The sequence below is a fragment of the Chlamydotis macqueenii genome, chromosome 21, assembly GCF_036417535.1.
Source record: "Chlamydotis macqueenii isolate bChlMac1 chromosome 21, bChlMac1.mat, whole genome shotgun sequence".
NCBI lineage: Eukaryota > Metazoa > Chordata > Aves > Otidiformes > Otididae > Chlamydotis > Chlamydotis macqueenii.
The window spans coordinates 9,198,325-9,213,498 of record NC_141576.1 but is presented as its reverse complement, the minus strand read 5'-3'; the positions used below and the strand labels follow the sequence as shown (position 1 = coordinate 9,213,498).

The 15,174-nt window shown below is 52.3% G+C and overlaps 1 protein-coding gene across 1 annotated transcript in view; it reads right to left on the bottom strand.

The window, feature by feature from the left end:
• Nucleotides 1-15,174, bottom strand: part of EIF4G3 (eukaryotic translation initiation factor 4 gamma 3) — a 139,925-nt gene that overhangs the window by 28,775 nt on the left and 95,976 nt on the right. The window contains exons 11-16 of the mRNA XM_086764370.1: nt 13,166-14,017; nt 6,373-6,461; nt 4,685-4,934; nt 2,505-2,662; nt 1,230-1,355; nt 17-127 (exon numbers count right to left, since the gene is read on the bottom strand). Coding sequence (XP_086620496.1) covers nt 17-127; nt 1,230-1,355; nt 2,505-2,662; nt 4,685-4,934; nt 6,373-6,461; nt 13,166-14,017 — 1,586 coding nt within the window. The remainder of the gene's footprint in view (nt 1-16; nt 128-1,229; nt 1,356-2,504; nt 2,663-4,684; nt 4,935-6,372; nt 6,462-13,165; nt 14,018-15,174) is intronic.

The window sequence follows — 15,174 nt, the reverse complement described above, 5'->3', positions numbered from 1 at the left end:
GGGGGATTTGGCTTACCCCTATCGGCAGGTTCCTCAATGGTGGGTGAGGCGAGACCAAGAGAGGGCATGCTGGGGACCCGCACCGAGCCAGGGAAGGCAATCCAGGGCTGCTCTGCACTTTGCAGGCCTGCGGAAAGAGAAAGAGCGACAGGGACGTTACCAAGACGCCAAGAGGCTGGGACATTCAGCGCATGAAAGGGGAGAAGGCACCGGAGTACGACCTGCAAGTCCTAAACATAGGAAAGCGACGTCAACCTCAAACAGCATCGAGGTTTCGGGACTGGGTGGTGCTCCGAGAGAAACCGCAACACCAGAGCTACTCCAAGACATGGAGGTGCACCCCAGAACCGAGGCACCGGCCACGAGACCAGCAATATCACACCAACTCAAATCTGCATCAGAACTGTTGGATTCGACTCCGAGCCTGCTGGAAATCTGCACACTTGGAAGTCAAGGTTACTCAGTGAACTCTTCTGAAACCAGCAGTTTTGGAAGATAAACGATGGCTATGTCATCAAATATATCTAGGCAGATACACACGATGTATCTGATAGACAGATAAAAAAAATAAATCAATGATTGCAGCTAATGGAGGCAGCCTCCACCCTCCAGCTGCAGCTGCCCGGGCAGCACCCGCGCCCCAGGAACGCAGGACAGCGGAGGCAAGGAGGAAGGACTGGCAGAGGGATTTCAGAGTTTGGGCAAAGCCAGACATAGGGAAACGAAGAGGAGGTGACGGAAAAGCGGAGGAGAAGGCAGGAAAACAAGGAATGAAGTGACTGAAGCCAAGCAACGTGTGGAAGCACAGAGAAAGCACGGACATACACAGCCTTTGTTTTGTTAGTAAAATCGGTTTGTGCTGCCAGCACGCTGAACAGAACAGCCTCCTGCGAGGACACACGCCGGCGCACAGCCCGGGCCGGAGTACGAGAAACGTGCACCCGCGCGCACGCCACCGCCAGGTCCCCAGCACGGAAACGCGCTTCCACACCTCCCGCGAGGGAAACGGGGAAGGAGATCCAACCCGTTCCAGACCAATACGTACCAGTTAAACACATCCGCAACGTTTTTCTAATCTGCCTGAATTTTGGCAGCCAAGCAACCACCACCCTTGCATTCATCCAGACAGACCCACAACCACCGCCGCACCAGAAGAGGCCCAAGCGCGTGAGGACGCACTTCACCGGTGTTAAGGCCGGTGTTAAACCAGCAAGCTGGGGTTAACTCACACTTCCAGGTACGTTTCTCCCGCCGGAGGTCTGCCTCCCAAAATCAGCAAAGGCTGGCGTGAAGTCTGGTCCTCGAGGCAGTATCCGAGGGTCCAGCGTTCGCAGGGGCAGCTTCGGCTGATTGACCTGCACCGCGCAGAGGAACAAACAAACAGGAGCCGGTCAGCCGGCGCTGGAGCCACCACGGTTCACGCAAGGCTACAGGTAATCTCTGCCAAACTGTAACAGTCACATTTAACATCCAAATCAATGCTTTAAACAAAGCATCCACACTTCGCTAAAAACAAGCATTTAATTTAAAATGCATCTTCTGCAGGTGACTGCTGAGGAATTAAGTGGAGTTCAGAAACATTTCAAGGCTGAGCAGGACTTATGGAGGACAGAATTATGGCGACACGGGCCCATCTTCTGCAAAATCAACGCGACAGTCTCGGTTCGGGATCACAAAACTGCCACCTGCCCCCAAACAAACGTCCCGGGTGTTAACGGGACCGAGAACCGGCCAAGCAAAGGCTGCTCAGAAGCAGAGCGAGCAGGGAGAAGCAATCATGGAACACGAGCAGGTGGATGGCATAATTTTGGGAACAAAGCTGAGTTTTACAATTTGTTTGGGTAGGAAATTCAGAGTGGAAATGTTTCTGCACAGGAGAATCACCTCTATCCTGAGCTGCGCTTGAATTCAAAGAGCCACTCTGTCGTGGTTAAATCAAAATCAATGGCCTGCGCAGTGCTGACCGAGAGGAGGCGAGGTCTGGCGTCAGCGCTTCAGAAATAACGAGTATTTCACTAAGCGCAGACACAGAGCAGAGAAAAGCACAGCTGTAATAACGCTGGACGGAAATCACTCAACTTCCCGAGAGCCGAGGCGTTAAAGATCTTTTAGATCAGCTCTAACAGTAACGCAGCTGTTCCAGACTGAGAGAAGAGCTTGCCCAGAAGCACGCCTGTGCCGTCCAACCCCGGAACCGAGCTCAAAAAAGACACCGCCTCTCCGTCCAGCCTTGCCTTGCTGATCTCCTCCGGTCTCCACGGCTTCACAGTTTTACAGTTTAATAACAACCCAGCAGAACTTCACCCAGACACAGAACATCAGGAACGCTTCAGTTTTTAAACAATCTGCGTGCGTTCCTCAGGCACCAACGCCTCTACGGGAAGGACTGTGACGTGACACCAGCCAATCATCTCCCTGTCCCGACAAAAGCCTGCAGCACGCCGCTCGAGGAACGAAACACGCATTAGGGATCTTTACTGCTATTTTAAAAAAATTGCACGCACCTGTTTTATGGGCTCTCCTCTCACCTTGTCGAGAACCACGTCACTTATGGGAGGCAGCCCCTCCGGCTTCTGGATGCAAGCAGGCATGAACTGGAAATCCAGCAGGAACTCCCGGTCGTACTGCTTCTTCCCCTCCGGGTCCAGGGGCTTCCACTGCTCTGTAAGGGGAGACGGTGCCTGAGGTTCATAGGTCACAAAAACCTCTGCTCTCCGAGAGGCGCTCCGGGTGAATCCAAAGAGAAGACATTGCGACAGCTGCTCAGGAAATGTTAAATTAACGTTATTTTAATTCTGAAGGCAGCGAGGCACAGAATGCCCATCGCACTAAAGGAACACAGCCAGCTCCAGCAGCAACCACACACCAACCAGTCACCAACCCCAGTTTTAACCCACGTCACCTCATTTTAACTCTGACTTTCACTCTCTTGTGTGATACGACAAAATGGGGACGATTCCCAGTTCCTGGGTGCAAACGCAAAGCTGAAGCTGCTGGGATTGCGTAAAAGGCAGCGACAAACACAGAGCTGAGGAGAGTGCGGCGCAGAACAGAAATGTCCTTTGAAAATGTGAAAACCCCGAGCCTTGAACAACCCATGCTGGAGACAAGGGTGGGAACCAAAGAAAATACACAACCTAAGCCACGCTCTAAAAATTCCAACTGGCTAGCTGCGTCCCAGCCAGAATTCCCAGCCAGCTCCCTATCCGCTGTGCCACGCCGCTCTCCATTTATCATGGAAAAGCACCGACAGCAACAAGAAACAGTTTATATGTGCAGTTCCCTTCTCTTGGACAGATCCTAACAAGCCGTCTGAACGTGAACAGCAGGCTGGGTGGTGTCACAGGCAGGCCTGGGTCCCCACAGCGGGGAGGGAGCAGGATCAAGCACACAATCAGGCAAAAATCCCCCTTTTTAGGAAGGGCCGAGCTGAAACCAAAGATTATTGCACCAAGCGGCCAGGTCTGCTCTGCAGCAGGCAGGTCCCACGCGTGCTGCTTCCCCAGGGACGGATCCAGCTGCTCCAGCTGAGCGGAAGGACGTGCAGCCCCGGCCGGGATCGTTCCGCCCGCACCGCGTGGTTCGGAGAGACAGCTGATGGCTTACGAATTAGCTTCAAGATGTGCTTAACTAACGAAGTGGTAAGCTGCCCTGAGTGGGTGGCAAGCTACCAAGAGGCCCTTATGCTTTCTCCTAACAACACGGTCGTCTTAAATTAATAAAAGAAAAGCAACTTGGGTCTTTGTCAGAACAAAGCGGCGCAGAAATACCAACCGCAGCGTAATCACTTAACGGCAGTGCTCCTTGTCCCAGCACCTACGAGCCCCCAGGCTCTCACGGTCCGTCCTTGTTTTGTTTTATACTCTTTACTTTCTGGGCTCCTAAGAAAATGACTAATTTATTTGGAGGGAGCATCATCAGCATAAGAAACGGCTTAAAAATTGGTAGCAATGGAGAAGTCTGTCTCAAGGTCTCTCTTAATGAGATGAATTAATAGAGGTTCAGGTCTACAAATAAAATTCCTTAATAAATCCCACAAACATCCTCAGGTATTCTGCAGCTAGGGCTAACCAGCAACAAGCACACCGTTCCCCGCGAGCCCACCGCCGTCTCATCAGAAGAACGGCACGCTTGCAGTTCAGTAGCAGAGCCTGGGCTGAAAACCACCAGTTGTTTCTTTTCTTTTTCTTACTCTTCTGGAAATCTGAAGATCTGGGCAACTGTTTAGCCAGGAAATGAAATCTGTAGTACTACACATGCTCGTCTTTAGGGCCCACTCAGAACTTTCAGATCTCTCATTTCAGAATTATGTCCACTTATACGGAATTTCTTGGATCGTTCTCAGCTCTCGATCACAGGGGAACCAAATAGCCGCCGTTCCCGCTGTGCTGCAGCCAACATCCCCAGGTGCAGTAAATTCAAGGAACCAGGGATTTTCTCCGCTCTTTGTTACCACCAGCAAGAGAAAACCAGTTTTCCTCTCATGCTCCCTCGGAAGGTCTCTAAGCCCGCTGGTCAGCGGATCCCGGCAGAGCCGGACACGGTGAAATGCTGCACCCCGTTCCAGCCCCACTGGACACATCCTTCCGTCCCTCCGTGGGGAGGATGCACGGAGCGTCAGCAGCCCTTCACGGAGGGAGGAAGAAAACTGCGCGAGCACATAAGAGTCTGAAACAGGATTTACCTGGTTTATACTGGTACACGGGCCCTTCGCTGGAGCTCTCCGTGAAGCCCGAGTTTGCATCAGTTCCTTCTCCCTCTGAAACGCTCTCGGCACCGTTCCGGACAGGTTCTGCTTCCTGCTCTCCGTTTTCTTCCACAGGTTTCACTTTTTTAAGCTCAGAGGGGTCTCTCTCCAGTTGAAACCCATGGCTCATTTTCTCCTGCTCAGATTCAAGTACTTTGTCACCTGAAAGTTCCTCTTCTACTTTAGGCTGAAATACAGATGGGAACACAGAGGTTTTGTTACAAAAAACCCTGCCAAAATTCCAAGCACGCGAAAAGGCTCTTCATTTATTCATACAGCATTTTGGGGCGTAACAGGAATACATACGCATCTTAAACAGCGATACGGAGACCTGGAACAACACCCAGAGCAACCGGGTGGTTTCTCATTCCCAGAGAGAACCCCCTGGCAATTAACAGCGCGACCGGGAAGGCTTGGTGCTCTCCGCGGACCACAAAGGGAAGGCTCTGTCGAGGATGCGCCGGACGAGGCTCTCCAGCCTTTTGCCTCCCTACCTAAGCGCACGACATCCTAAAATGACTTTTGCCGGTTTTCAAGGGAATACTCTGAAGAAGGAGCAGTAGTGAAAACGCAAGCGGTCCAGGAGACAACGCTCCTCCAACAAGCGGCACAGAAAGCGCAGAGTATAAACCCGCTGGCGCAGCCCCAGCGACGTCCTTCGCTCGCCAGCTGCAAAACGAGCGCAGGGACGCTTCTCATTTCCTTGGATTACCCCACCATCGGCTCCTCCGCTGCGCACTGTCGCAGTGTGACACCCCGCACGTGAACATTTTAAGCATCTATTCCCCCAGAATCAGGGGGGAAAGCACTTCTGACATGCAAACGAGCCTGTCTGCCGCACCCAGACTCACGATTCACTCTGCAGTAACACGCTCTCAGAGCGGAAGGTTCGCTGATGTTTGTGGGAAGGGAAAGTTGGGGAGGAAATAGCAGGCGAATAAGAACTGAAGAAGAAAACTGGAGTGAAGAAGCGATGCTCCTCTGCGCCGCATCTGGCCGACAGCAGTTTTTATACACGCACAGGGCAGTCTGAACTTTCACATTTCTCCTCCCTTCCCCCTCTGTGATCTGTTCTAGCCCCAGTTTCACTCAGGACATTAAAAGGAAAGGTGCCTCTCGCGATGGCCCTGCCAGAACGGCAGCAAGGGAGCTTTCCATCACTCATCTAACCACTGTTGAGGTGCTTTTGCCTGAAAACGTCAACGTTTTCCTCTCCCAGCTTCTCCATCAGGTGGTCACTGGGAAAATGAACCTTGGGCGGGACATCACAAGGACCTCACGGTGCAGCAGCAGAACCTGTCAAAAGTCACCACAGTGGCCTTGGGGACCCAAACGGGGCAGCGCTAAGGGATCTGCACCCATTTTACCTCATCCTTCACCGGAAGAACAGCACTTCTGTGTTCTTGAGTGTTGGGGGGTCGATAAATTAAGCAAGAACAAAGAAAGCTTGAAGAGCTTCCACAGGGAATGGACTAAAATAGCGGGGAATATCACAGTCCCTCCCCCAAAAAAGTCTGCCCTGGACCCTTGTGAGGCAACTAGGAAGGAACCTCTCTCAAACAGAGTCTCAAGGGAGCGACATCACCACTGAATCTGGACGAAGGCAGACTGTGGTTCCCTCTTACCTCTGCTTCTACCTCCGTCACCTCCTCAGCGGCTTGGGTCTGGTCTTTTGGTTTCTTCCACATCTTTGGTGCAGGTACAGCTGTTTGGGCTGCAAGGTAAGCATACATCTGTTACAACACGAACGGCACGGGGTGAGCTCAGCCACGGGTGACGCGCTTCCCTCTTGCGCTCTGGTTTTACGTGCAGAACGAAGCAGCGGTGGCCTTTGGAGCATTCGGCTTGACACAACCACTGTTTGTTTCAAGGCGGCACTAACTCAATCGTTAGCCTGACATTAAGACGCGGTAATTGTTTTACAAGTTGCTCATCCAAGCTCGAAATGGCCCTTGTGTCAGCGAGGAGCTTGTTACCAAGGGTGTAAGGACCACGCAGAGCAAAGAAAACCTTCACAAACTGGTTTTTTGCAAGATCAAGCGTTGGCTAAGAGCAAAGGTTGCTCTCAACATATTTTTCTCACGAAGTGTTGTAAGAATTAACCATCAGCTGGGCCGTAACCATAAAGAGGCCCAAAATTCCAGTATCTCATCCAAAGGGACAACTCCTTCAGTCGTGCAGCACTCTCTCCTGAGCTGGATTTGTATTTCCATTTAAAAGCGGGTTAACAACTCCACCAGTCATTAACTTCCCTGGCCAACCAGTTCAAAGAAAGCACCACAGAACATTCCTAAGATGGGCACTGACTTACTCTGATCCCTTTTTCCCCTCAAAGGGCAAAGGAACGCACACAGTATATTAAGAGGAGACCAAACCATCAACCCAAAATGCTCGCAATTTGTTGCAAATGCTGCCAGCGTAAATCCCGGCAGCGGGCACACACGCGTAGGGACCACGGAGCGTAATCAGCGCTGATTTCCTGACTGGTGCTTACTGCACACAGATTTCCCGCTCGAGCCTTTGGTTTACAGCAGGTTCTACGGAAAAACCACAGTGTGCACTTACCACACAAAAACACAGTTTTGGAAGGCTCTTAACTACGGACAAACGCAGAGCGCGCTAACGAAGGCCTGCGCTGCTCCCGGGGACACAGAGGGAACTGGACCTGCTGTGCTGCCGCTGCCCCACAGACACGCGTGAGCCTCAGGGGGTCCGGAACCGCGCTGCCCCGGCCGCGGGCCTGCGGAAACGCCGCGGGCTGCAGAAACCGGCCCAGTCGGCACGCCGCCCCGACCCAACGCGCACCGGGACCTACCGGCGCTGATCAGAGATTTTTGTCTTCATGCTGAACACTGCAACAGCAGAGGTTAATTAAAATTAGGAAAAAAAAAAATTCAGATATTCAAACATCATCTCGTCACCGACAGAACTGAGGGTTCCTGGAGGAACCAGCCGCGGCTCCCAGGCTCCGGTCCCGCCCGCCCCATCCATCGCAGCACCCTACGGAGAAACTTCCAGCTTTAAGAGCAGGGCAGGGCCTGACACGCAGCAACGCCAAGCTCCCTGAGACTCCAAGGAGAGCAGAGAGACGGCCAAGCCGTCATGGATTGCAAAACGGCCCTGCCTTACGCAACGGAGGATCGGCTTTTGTCGTCGCTGACAGAAGTTCACCGCGCCCTCATATGAACGCCGAGCTGTGCTCGCCGTCCCGGGTGAGACTGGCCTTGGGAAGGTGGCAAGTTCGGCAGTTTAGCAAAGCCTGGACCTCAGCGAGGCTCCACAGCTCCCTCCACCACGACACGTGCTGATGTTTAGTGACAATTCCGTGCTTTTCAGAAGTCAAGCCACTGGTTTACGGCTGGACATCAACCCCGCTGCCACGATACGAAGCCTTCTTGGCTGGTGGTGCCAGCTCCGCACTTCTGGGGGATTTCTCCAAGGAGAGGGCCACGCCTGCACAGTAATGACCTAAATACTGCCATAGCCAAATCACTTAATTAACCCCAGCGTTTTTAATTTGACAGAACTTCACTCCACTCAAGCTCAAGCTACGCTACGGAAGACATCCATGGTGTAAAACAGCGTTTCATTTTTAAACGCACAGAAATAAACGCAGGGTCATGCGTCTGGGGCTGGCAAAGCTTTGGGGAGTTTCCTCCTCAGCTGTCAGGACGGTAACAGTATTGCCTCTCAGTGACATTTTTTCACCTTTTTTTGGCAGAAGAAAGCTATATAAAGGATGCGATCCTGCCGAGCTTCCCGACGGAGCCTTGCGGCTTTTCCCTGGTTATAATGGCGCTGATCCTTCCCCTGCCCTGGCCTCCCCCGCACGCGGGTGCTCAGCCGGGCACTTGCCTTCCATCCCGAGCCGCGGCAGCAGCCCTCGCCTGGCCCGTGCGTGGCAGCCTGTGAGTCCGAGCCAATGCCCGGCCACGTCTCAGAGCCGACCAGGGTACGCGGGCGAGGTCTCCAGAGACGTCACTCAGTTTTTCCCCTCTTAAAAGAGTGGACGTCAGATTTTTTTTTTTTCAGTGGCATTCTCATTTCTGCTACAGGAACTGACGCAGCAGGAGGATTTACGCTAATGGATGCTGAGAAAACTAAAGTGAGTTTAGGTGTCAGCCCTCCCAAATCCCAAACTCAGCCAGGACAACGGCCCGACCTGCTGCTATCCCAGAAACGGGTTTCAGCCGAGTGCTCCACAGCCTCAGGGACACCAAACCGTAACGTGTCCAGTCCGACCTCGGCCAAGGAGCTCTCTGGACGCTCCTGGTCTTGTTCCCAATTTTCCTGTCCCCTCAAATGAAGCATTCTGCACACAGACCAAAAATCAACTTCATTCCCAAACGGAGGTTCACTTTTGCCAGCGCTCATGATACCATCACCACTGGAGAAACCTGCTCAGCAGACCCATCTCTCCAGCTACACCATCTTCTTCAGCGCATCTTCATCCGTCCTTCCGCAGGAGACGCCGCCCCAGCAGGTCCGCAGCCCACCACGCCAGGCAGAGGAGGTGGTCCTCCCTCTGATGTGGGTGCCAACCGCGAAGCAGAAATTAATACCAGCTCTTACGTTTTTTCTTTTTCAGCCAACGTGCCATTAAAAACCAAAGCAAAGACTCACCATCGCCTTACGGCTCAGGGGAAAGAAAATACATTCCAGTGGGCTATGGCAGCAAAACAAGGAAAAGGCGACACCCGATTTACGATTCCAGCTCTCCGGCCTGGGGTGCAGAAGACATTTCCCCAAGATATTCCCCTTTACGGCCCCAAGTTGCTCGTTACAGCCTCTACAGCTGAGAAACCCAGGGGCTCGCAGGCAGTTGGGCTATTTTATATTGAAACACGTCTCATAAATCAGCTCTGCAAGAACCAGCCCTTCCAATTCCATGTGTACTAAGCTCCTTCAGCTCCGTGCATTCCTACGAGTTCTGCCTGGGACAACATCAATCTCTTGTTTTCCTCTTTGCTTCTCGTAAGCGCCATGATAGAAAGATTCCACCAAAGGCGGGCGTTCAGAGCCGTCCTAAAGGCCTCGAGTCTCTGCGAGCGCCTTCCTTTTTAGAAATTCCACTCCACCAACAAAATTTTTCCTGTTTGTTCCCTGAAAAGCGCTGGTCCTTCACCACAGCCGGCAAAGCTACTTGAGAAAAACCAGAACTGAGTAACAAAAGCAAGCGCGTGTCGTTGATGACTGTTAACTGGAGCAGTGTTTTCAGCAAGGACTGCAGGCTGAGCGCCGGGCTCGCTCCTGATAATACCTGTATTTTGTTCCTTGGCGTGAAGATGAATAGGAATTAATTACTTCAAAAGCTGCGTGCTCTCGCCCTCCGCAGGTAACAGCTCTGCCCATCCTGAAAACCTCCGGATCATCGCTCCTGAGCAGGCAGGAAGGCGATCTGCTGCCTGCACGCTCAACTCACAATTTTGGCGAACGCTCAGAGCAGAAACCCAGTCAGCAGCAAGAAACCACGCACCCAGGTGCCAGATCCTGCCTGCGGGATAAGAACACCCGAGGTTCCCAGCGGTTCAGTGCTCGGACTCCCACCAAAGCTGCCCTGTTCCGCAGAGGATCACAACCACGACCAGTGATGCTGGTGGGCAGGCTATGGATAAACTGGCCGCTGAGACCGAACCACTAAAACTGCTCGTCGTTACGCAGGCTAACACAACTTAAGACATTAAGAGTGTAAAATAAAAAGGAAAATGAAGCATCCTCCCATTTCTGCAAAAGAACAAGCCAGGAGCTCCTGCAGACGTCCTCTGACGCGGAAATCCGGTGCAGCCCTAACGCCAGCGGGAAGGGAAGGGCAGAGGTTCCCTCGGATCCCGAAAGGCTCAGCTCCGCTCTCTTCCTGCAAACACTGGAAAATTCTTTTTTTTTTGAGCTGGAAAACAAAACTCCCAGAGAACAGAGAGGTTTAAGGGAAAGCCCCTGCAGTCTGCACCTATTTGTTTCTCTCTGCAAACAGCTTGATGGAGCAAAAAATAAACGCAGTGTTTCAGTGTCAGACAGAAGGTGTACTCTGTAACGTGCCTGAGGAACACGCAAATAATGTCATTCACCCTGAAAAGCTGTCGCCTCCGCTGCAAAATACGGGACGCACCTGCACGTCTCAGCACGTCGGGGAGGAGGTGGATTGAGGAATCAACAAGAAACCTGCCCGTTTTTGGCAGGTCAGGCTGTAGCCACGCAAAGGATGCTCCGGAACAAGTGCTGCAGTAACCAGATCGTTCTTCGAGGTCTGGAGCCTGCGCAGCCCCCCAGGGACATGGGATCTGCCACCACCGAAGGGAACTGAGCGGTACGGTTTGTGGCCAACCAAACTGCTCTGCAGAAAGTCCACGCTTCTGCTGAAAACCCCAAGAAATACTGTTAAAAGTCACAGAGCTCACGCTTACCAGCACGAGCTGGAGAAGTTTCCCTTACCCCAGTTCCTATCGTACCTCCAGAGATCATAAAACACACTCGTGGCCTTTACTCCAAGAAAAAACCTGCAATAATACAAATCCGATAGCGTAGCCCTTTCTCCAGCTCAGCACCTGCATTGTCCAGCGTACGGCAGCGACGTGCACCTCCTCTTCCACCTTCAGATTACGTGATTCAAATCTCTCTTCCTCTCTCCAAGGCAGAATTGGAAAATCATTGCTCAAAAAAAAAAAAGCTGGCAGAGAAACGCAATACAGTTCTACATCATTAAAGAGGGGGAAAGCACAAAACCTGACTTGGAGAGCATCTTGCTTCCCTTGAAGGCTGAGCTTTTAATAGCAACCCCAGTTTCAAGCGATCTTCTACGTGACCTGAGAAATATTTGTTCCTCTCTTGCCAAAGCCAACGTATTGGCTAATGCGCGCTGTCTGGCCTAACGACATTAGAGCATTAAAATTAATCTCCTGCATAATTAAAAGCCCAAAATGTTGAAAGTATTTATTTTTAATTTAAGCCAGGGGCCATGACAAAGCAGGCAGTAACACGGCAAGTTGGAGCCCGGCTGCGTAAAGCCCTGTTTACAGAGTCCCATTCCTCTGCTGTGTCAGCAATTTAATTTGTGCGATGAAGTGGCTCAGATCGGGAGAGCTGGAAGAACAACAAGTGCCAGAGCAGGGAAATGACCCGAGTTAAATAAAAATAGAAAAAGATTAACAGAAAAAGCCCTCTGTGGCTAGTAGGGATCTTTCTGATCTCCTCCAGATACTGGATTTTATTTAAGATTCAGATGTTGCCCCGCGCAGCACCACACAAACACGGCACGCGGCCAGCCTCAGCTCTTCCTTCATTTCACGCACAGCGGAGCGCAGCCCCGGACGCCACTGATGCCACTGCACGGCCACCGCTTGGCTATGAAAGAATAAACAGATATATTTAAATAGCCACGGGGCTGCAAACGGGGCAGAAGACGCGACAGTGAAACGCTTTCCCACAGCGAGGGACGTGTGACGGCCACCATTGCACTCCCCAGGCTAAATCCAAGTAATGACTGATTTAACTTCTTTTCCACAGTTTGATTTCCAGGAAGTCCAGAAAAAGCAGCCATTTTCTACAGAAAAGTCAGCAAAGAAAGAGAAAGTCGCCCATATTACTCCATTAAACGCTAAACCAGTGATGGGATAGGGCGCTGAATCCGAAGGCGGATAACGACAGCCTGGATTTTAACAGGCAGCTATGGAAACGTCGATTTTTAGTAATTTGTAACAAGTCCTTATGCGTCCTGAACCAAAGCACCTTGTCTTCTGAAAATTTCAAGAACAGTGAAACGAGAACAGCCGAACCGAGCGAGGAGAAGGGGAAATCTCGCTGGCGTGTTACTCTGGCAGGGGAAAAGCAGCTGCACCATTAATTAACGCGGGGCAGGCTGAGGTGCGACACTCGTGCTCCAGTCGTTTGGAAGAGCTCTGATGGCCCATGTCATGTACCCATAGCTGGTAACACCACGCCACGGTTTTATAGCTGGAAAAAAACCCACCCCACTGGTTCCAGAAGCCTCTGGCTCAGAAGCCAGGAGCCAGGATACGATGCAACAGGAATTGCCCAGAAGCCAGGCCCAGGGGGCCTCACGGTCTGAACGCTAACCTGGGTTAGGCGCAGGCTGACACACCCAGAGCAAGAGGTCCTCAAACCTTTGGAGAGCAAGAGCAGCGTCCTTTGAATTCCAGCTCTAGCTGGCACGAACCCAGCCAACCCCGGACACGCGTCCAAAGCCGGTTACCTTTTCAATGAACAGTTACAAGGTTTTTTTTTTTTCTGACCCTGCAAACAAAGATTAGCATTTTGCGATCACAACAATGGTCATGCAGCACGATCAGATTTTTTTTTTTTTTGGCAGAAAGAAACGGAAACATCTGATGGAAGAACAACCCCAAAGACCCCTTTCCTTCATCCTCCTCTTTACCGCACACAGCCACGGTGCCAAACACTTACCTGGGTCAGGACTCTTGCTCAGGGTTAGACTCTGAGCCTCCGTGCTCTCCTCCAGCTGCCCATCTGCTTCTGCCTCTTCCTTCTCTTCAGTATCTTTTACTTCTTCGTTAAGAGTAGTTCTTGTGCTCTCCTCTCCTTCTAAATCTCCCTGAACAACAGGGAGGGCACTAGGAGATGGAAGAGGAGGTGGAGAAGGAGCTGTAGTGGTAACAGCAGCAGCAGCAACGGAAATCGGAGGAGAAGGCGGCGGAGGGGTGGGAGGTGGGGTGGGAGGAGGCGAGGGAGCAGCGGGAAGAGCACTGGAAGATGGCACGCTTTCCACTTCTGCTGGAGGTGCTTCCGGTGTCTCCAACTCAACAGTCAACGGCGCAGCTTCCGCCTGGGCTACATCTACTACGCTGTCTGCAGCGGTTACTTTTTCACTCACTCCGTTCATCTCGTTAATTAGATTAGTACTAGCAGTCACGGGAATATCACTAGATGCTACACTACCAGGCTCTGCGCACGCCTCGGCGTCAGCCTCTTCCGCTGGCGAAGGGTCCGACGTGTCCGGGCAGGGCGCGGCACTGGATACAGGCATTGCCTCCTCTTTGGGGGAAGCCAGTTCACATTTCTCCTCTGAGTCAGCTGTGAACGTAGGTTTACTAGAAACAGCGACAACGGCAGCAGCAGCAGCAACAACTGCGACAGGAGCGGCTGGGGCTGGGGATGGAGCAAGAGGAAGTTCCGGCGGGGTTTCCACGGCGGTGGCCTCGCCCGTCTGGCCTGCTTGATCTTTTTTCTCCCCAGCAGGTTCTGGTCTGAGGACTGGAGAAGGTGGTTTTAATACTGGATCTGGTTTTGGCTTCTCTTCTGGGAAAGAAAAAAAAAAAAAAGGCAATGTTATAAGCAGCAAGTCAACTCCACTTTCTGTCTCTGTATCTAAGCCACCTTGGCTCCCCTCGCCTGCACCCTGCTCACTACTCAAGGAGCTCAGAGGAAGACAGAGGCACCCGAAGCCAACCCTGCACCTCAGGGAAAAGTCCAGACAACCTGCAAGTAGCAGATCTGAAAATGCAAGCACTGCCTCCGTTCTTCCGAACACGGCTTTGCGGTAAACGGCTGTCCTTTACGGAAAAGGGCTGTTACAAAATGGGGATTTTTAGCAAAAACTGCTGCTGAAAATAGAATTTCTCTTGACAGAAATTACAGAAAACAAAAGACATGCCTTAGCTGGATCCTGCCTCAAAGGAGCGCGGGGTGGTGACACCGAGACCTGGGCAAATCCATCTTCCAAAACGCAGGCAAACAGAGAAACCGGCGAGAGCGTCGGCAACCTGCAGGCACTCTGCTGCCGTCCCCTGATCGTAAACAGGGAAAGCACCCCAGGACGGACGACGGGCCGTTCTTCCACACACGCCGTGTGTCACGCCATTACTCACACGTGGCACACGCATCACAACTTCTTGATCTTTGCAGCTTACTCCCACTTCTGTAGGACAAAGTATGAGCCAAGACCTTTCAGGATGCTGGCTCTCCAGGAAGTCTGCTACAGCCTCTCCCGCCTCCGGTTTGACCGCACGACGCAGCTGTAAGATCTTCCTTGGGAAAGCACCTGCACGCTACAACGCTGGAAGCCGAACGAGATGGGAACCATCCAAAGCCAACCACGCAGACGGCCGGGACTCACCGGTCCCACCCCCCGTTACAAGGAGGTCAGCGTTACCCGTCCCTGGGAGGGAGCTCTGCTCCACTCCACCAACCCAAAACGCCCCCGAGGCTTTCTGAGCACTGCACCAACAGGGAACTCCTTCGGGACACTGCCACGATGGCAAAAAGTGATTCTGGAAAGCCAGAGGCATAAATCCTGCCGCTCAGCTCAGGAAGTTGGAGGCCACAACCAACCCCCAGTCACCGAAATTCAGGTAGAACTGAAGATACGGCTTCAGTCCTTCCCAACTCTGCTGGCTTTCCATTTGGGGCGTATTTGACAGACAGGCTGGGGGGAAAGGGTTTTTGAAGGAGAACCC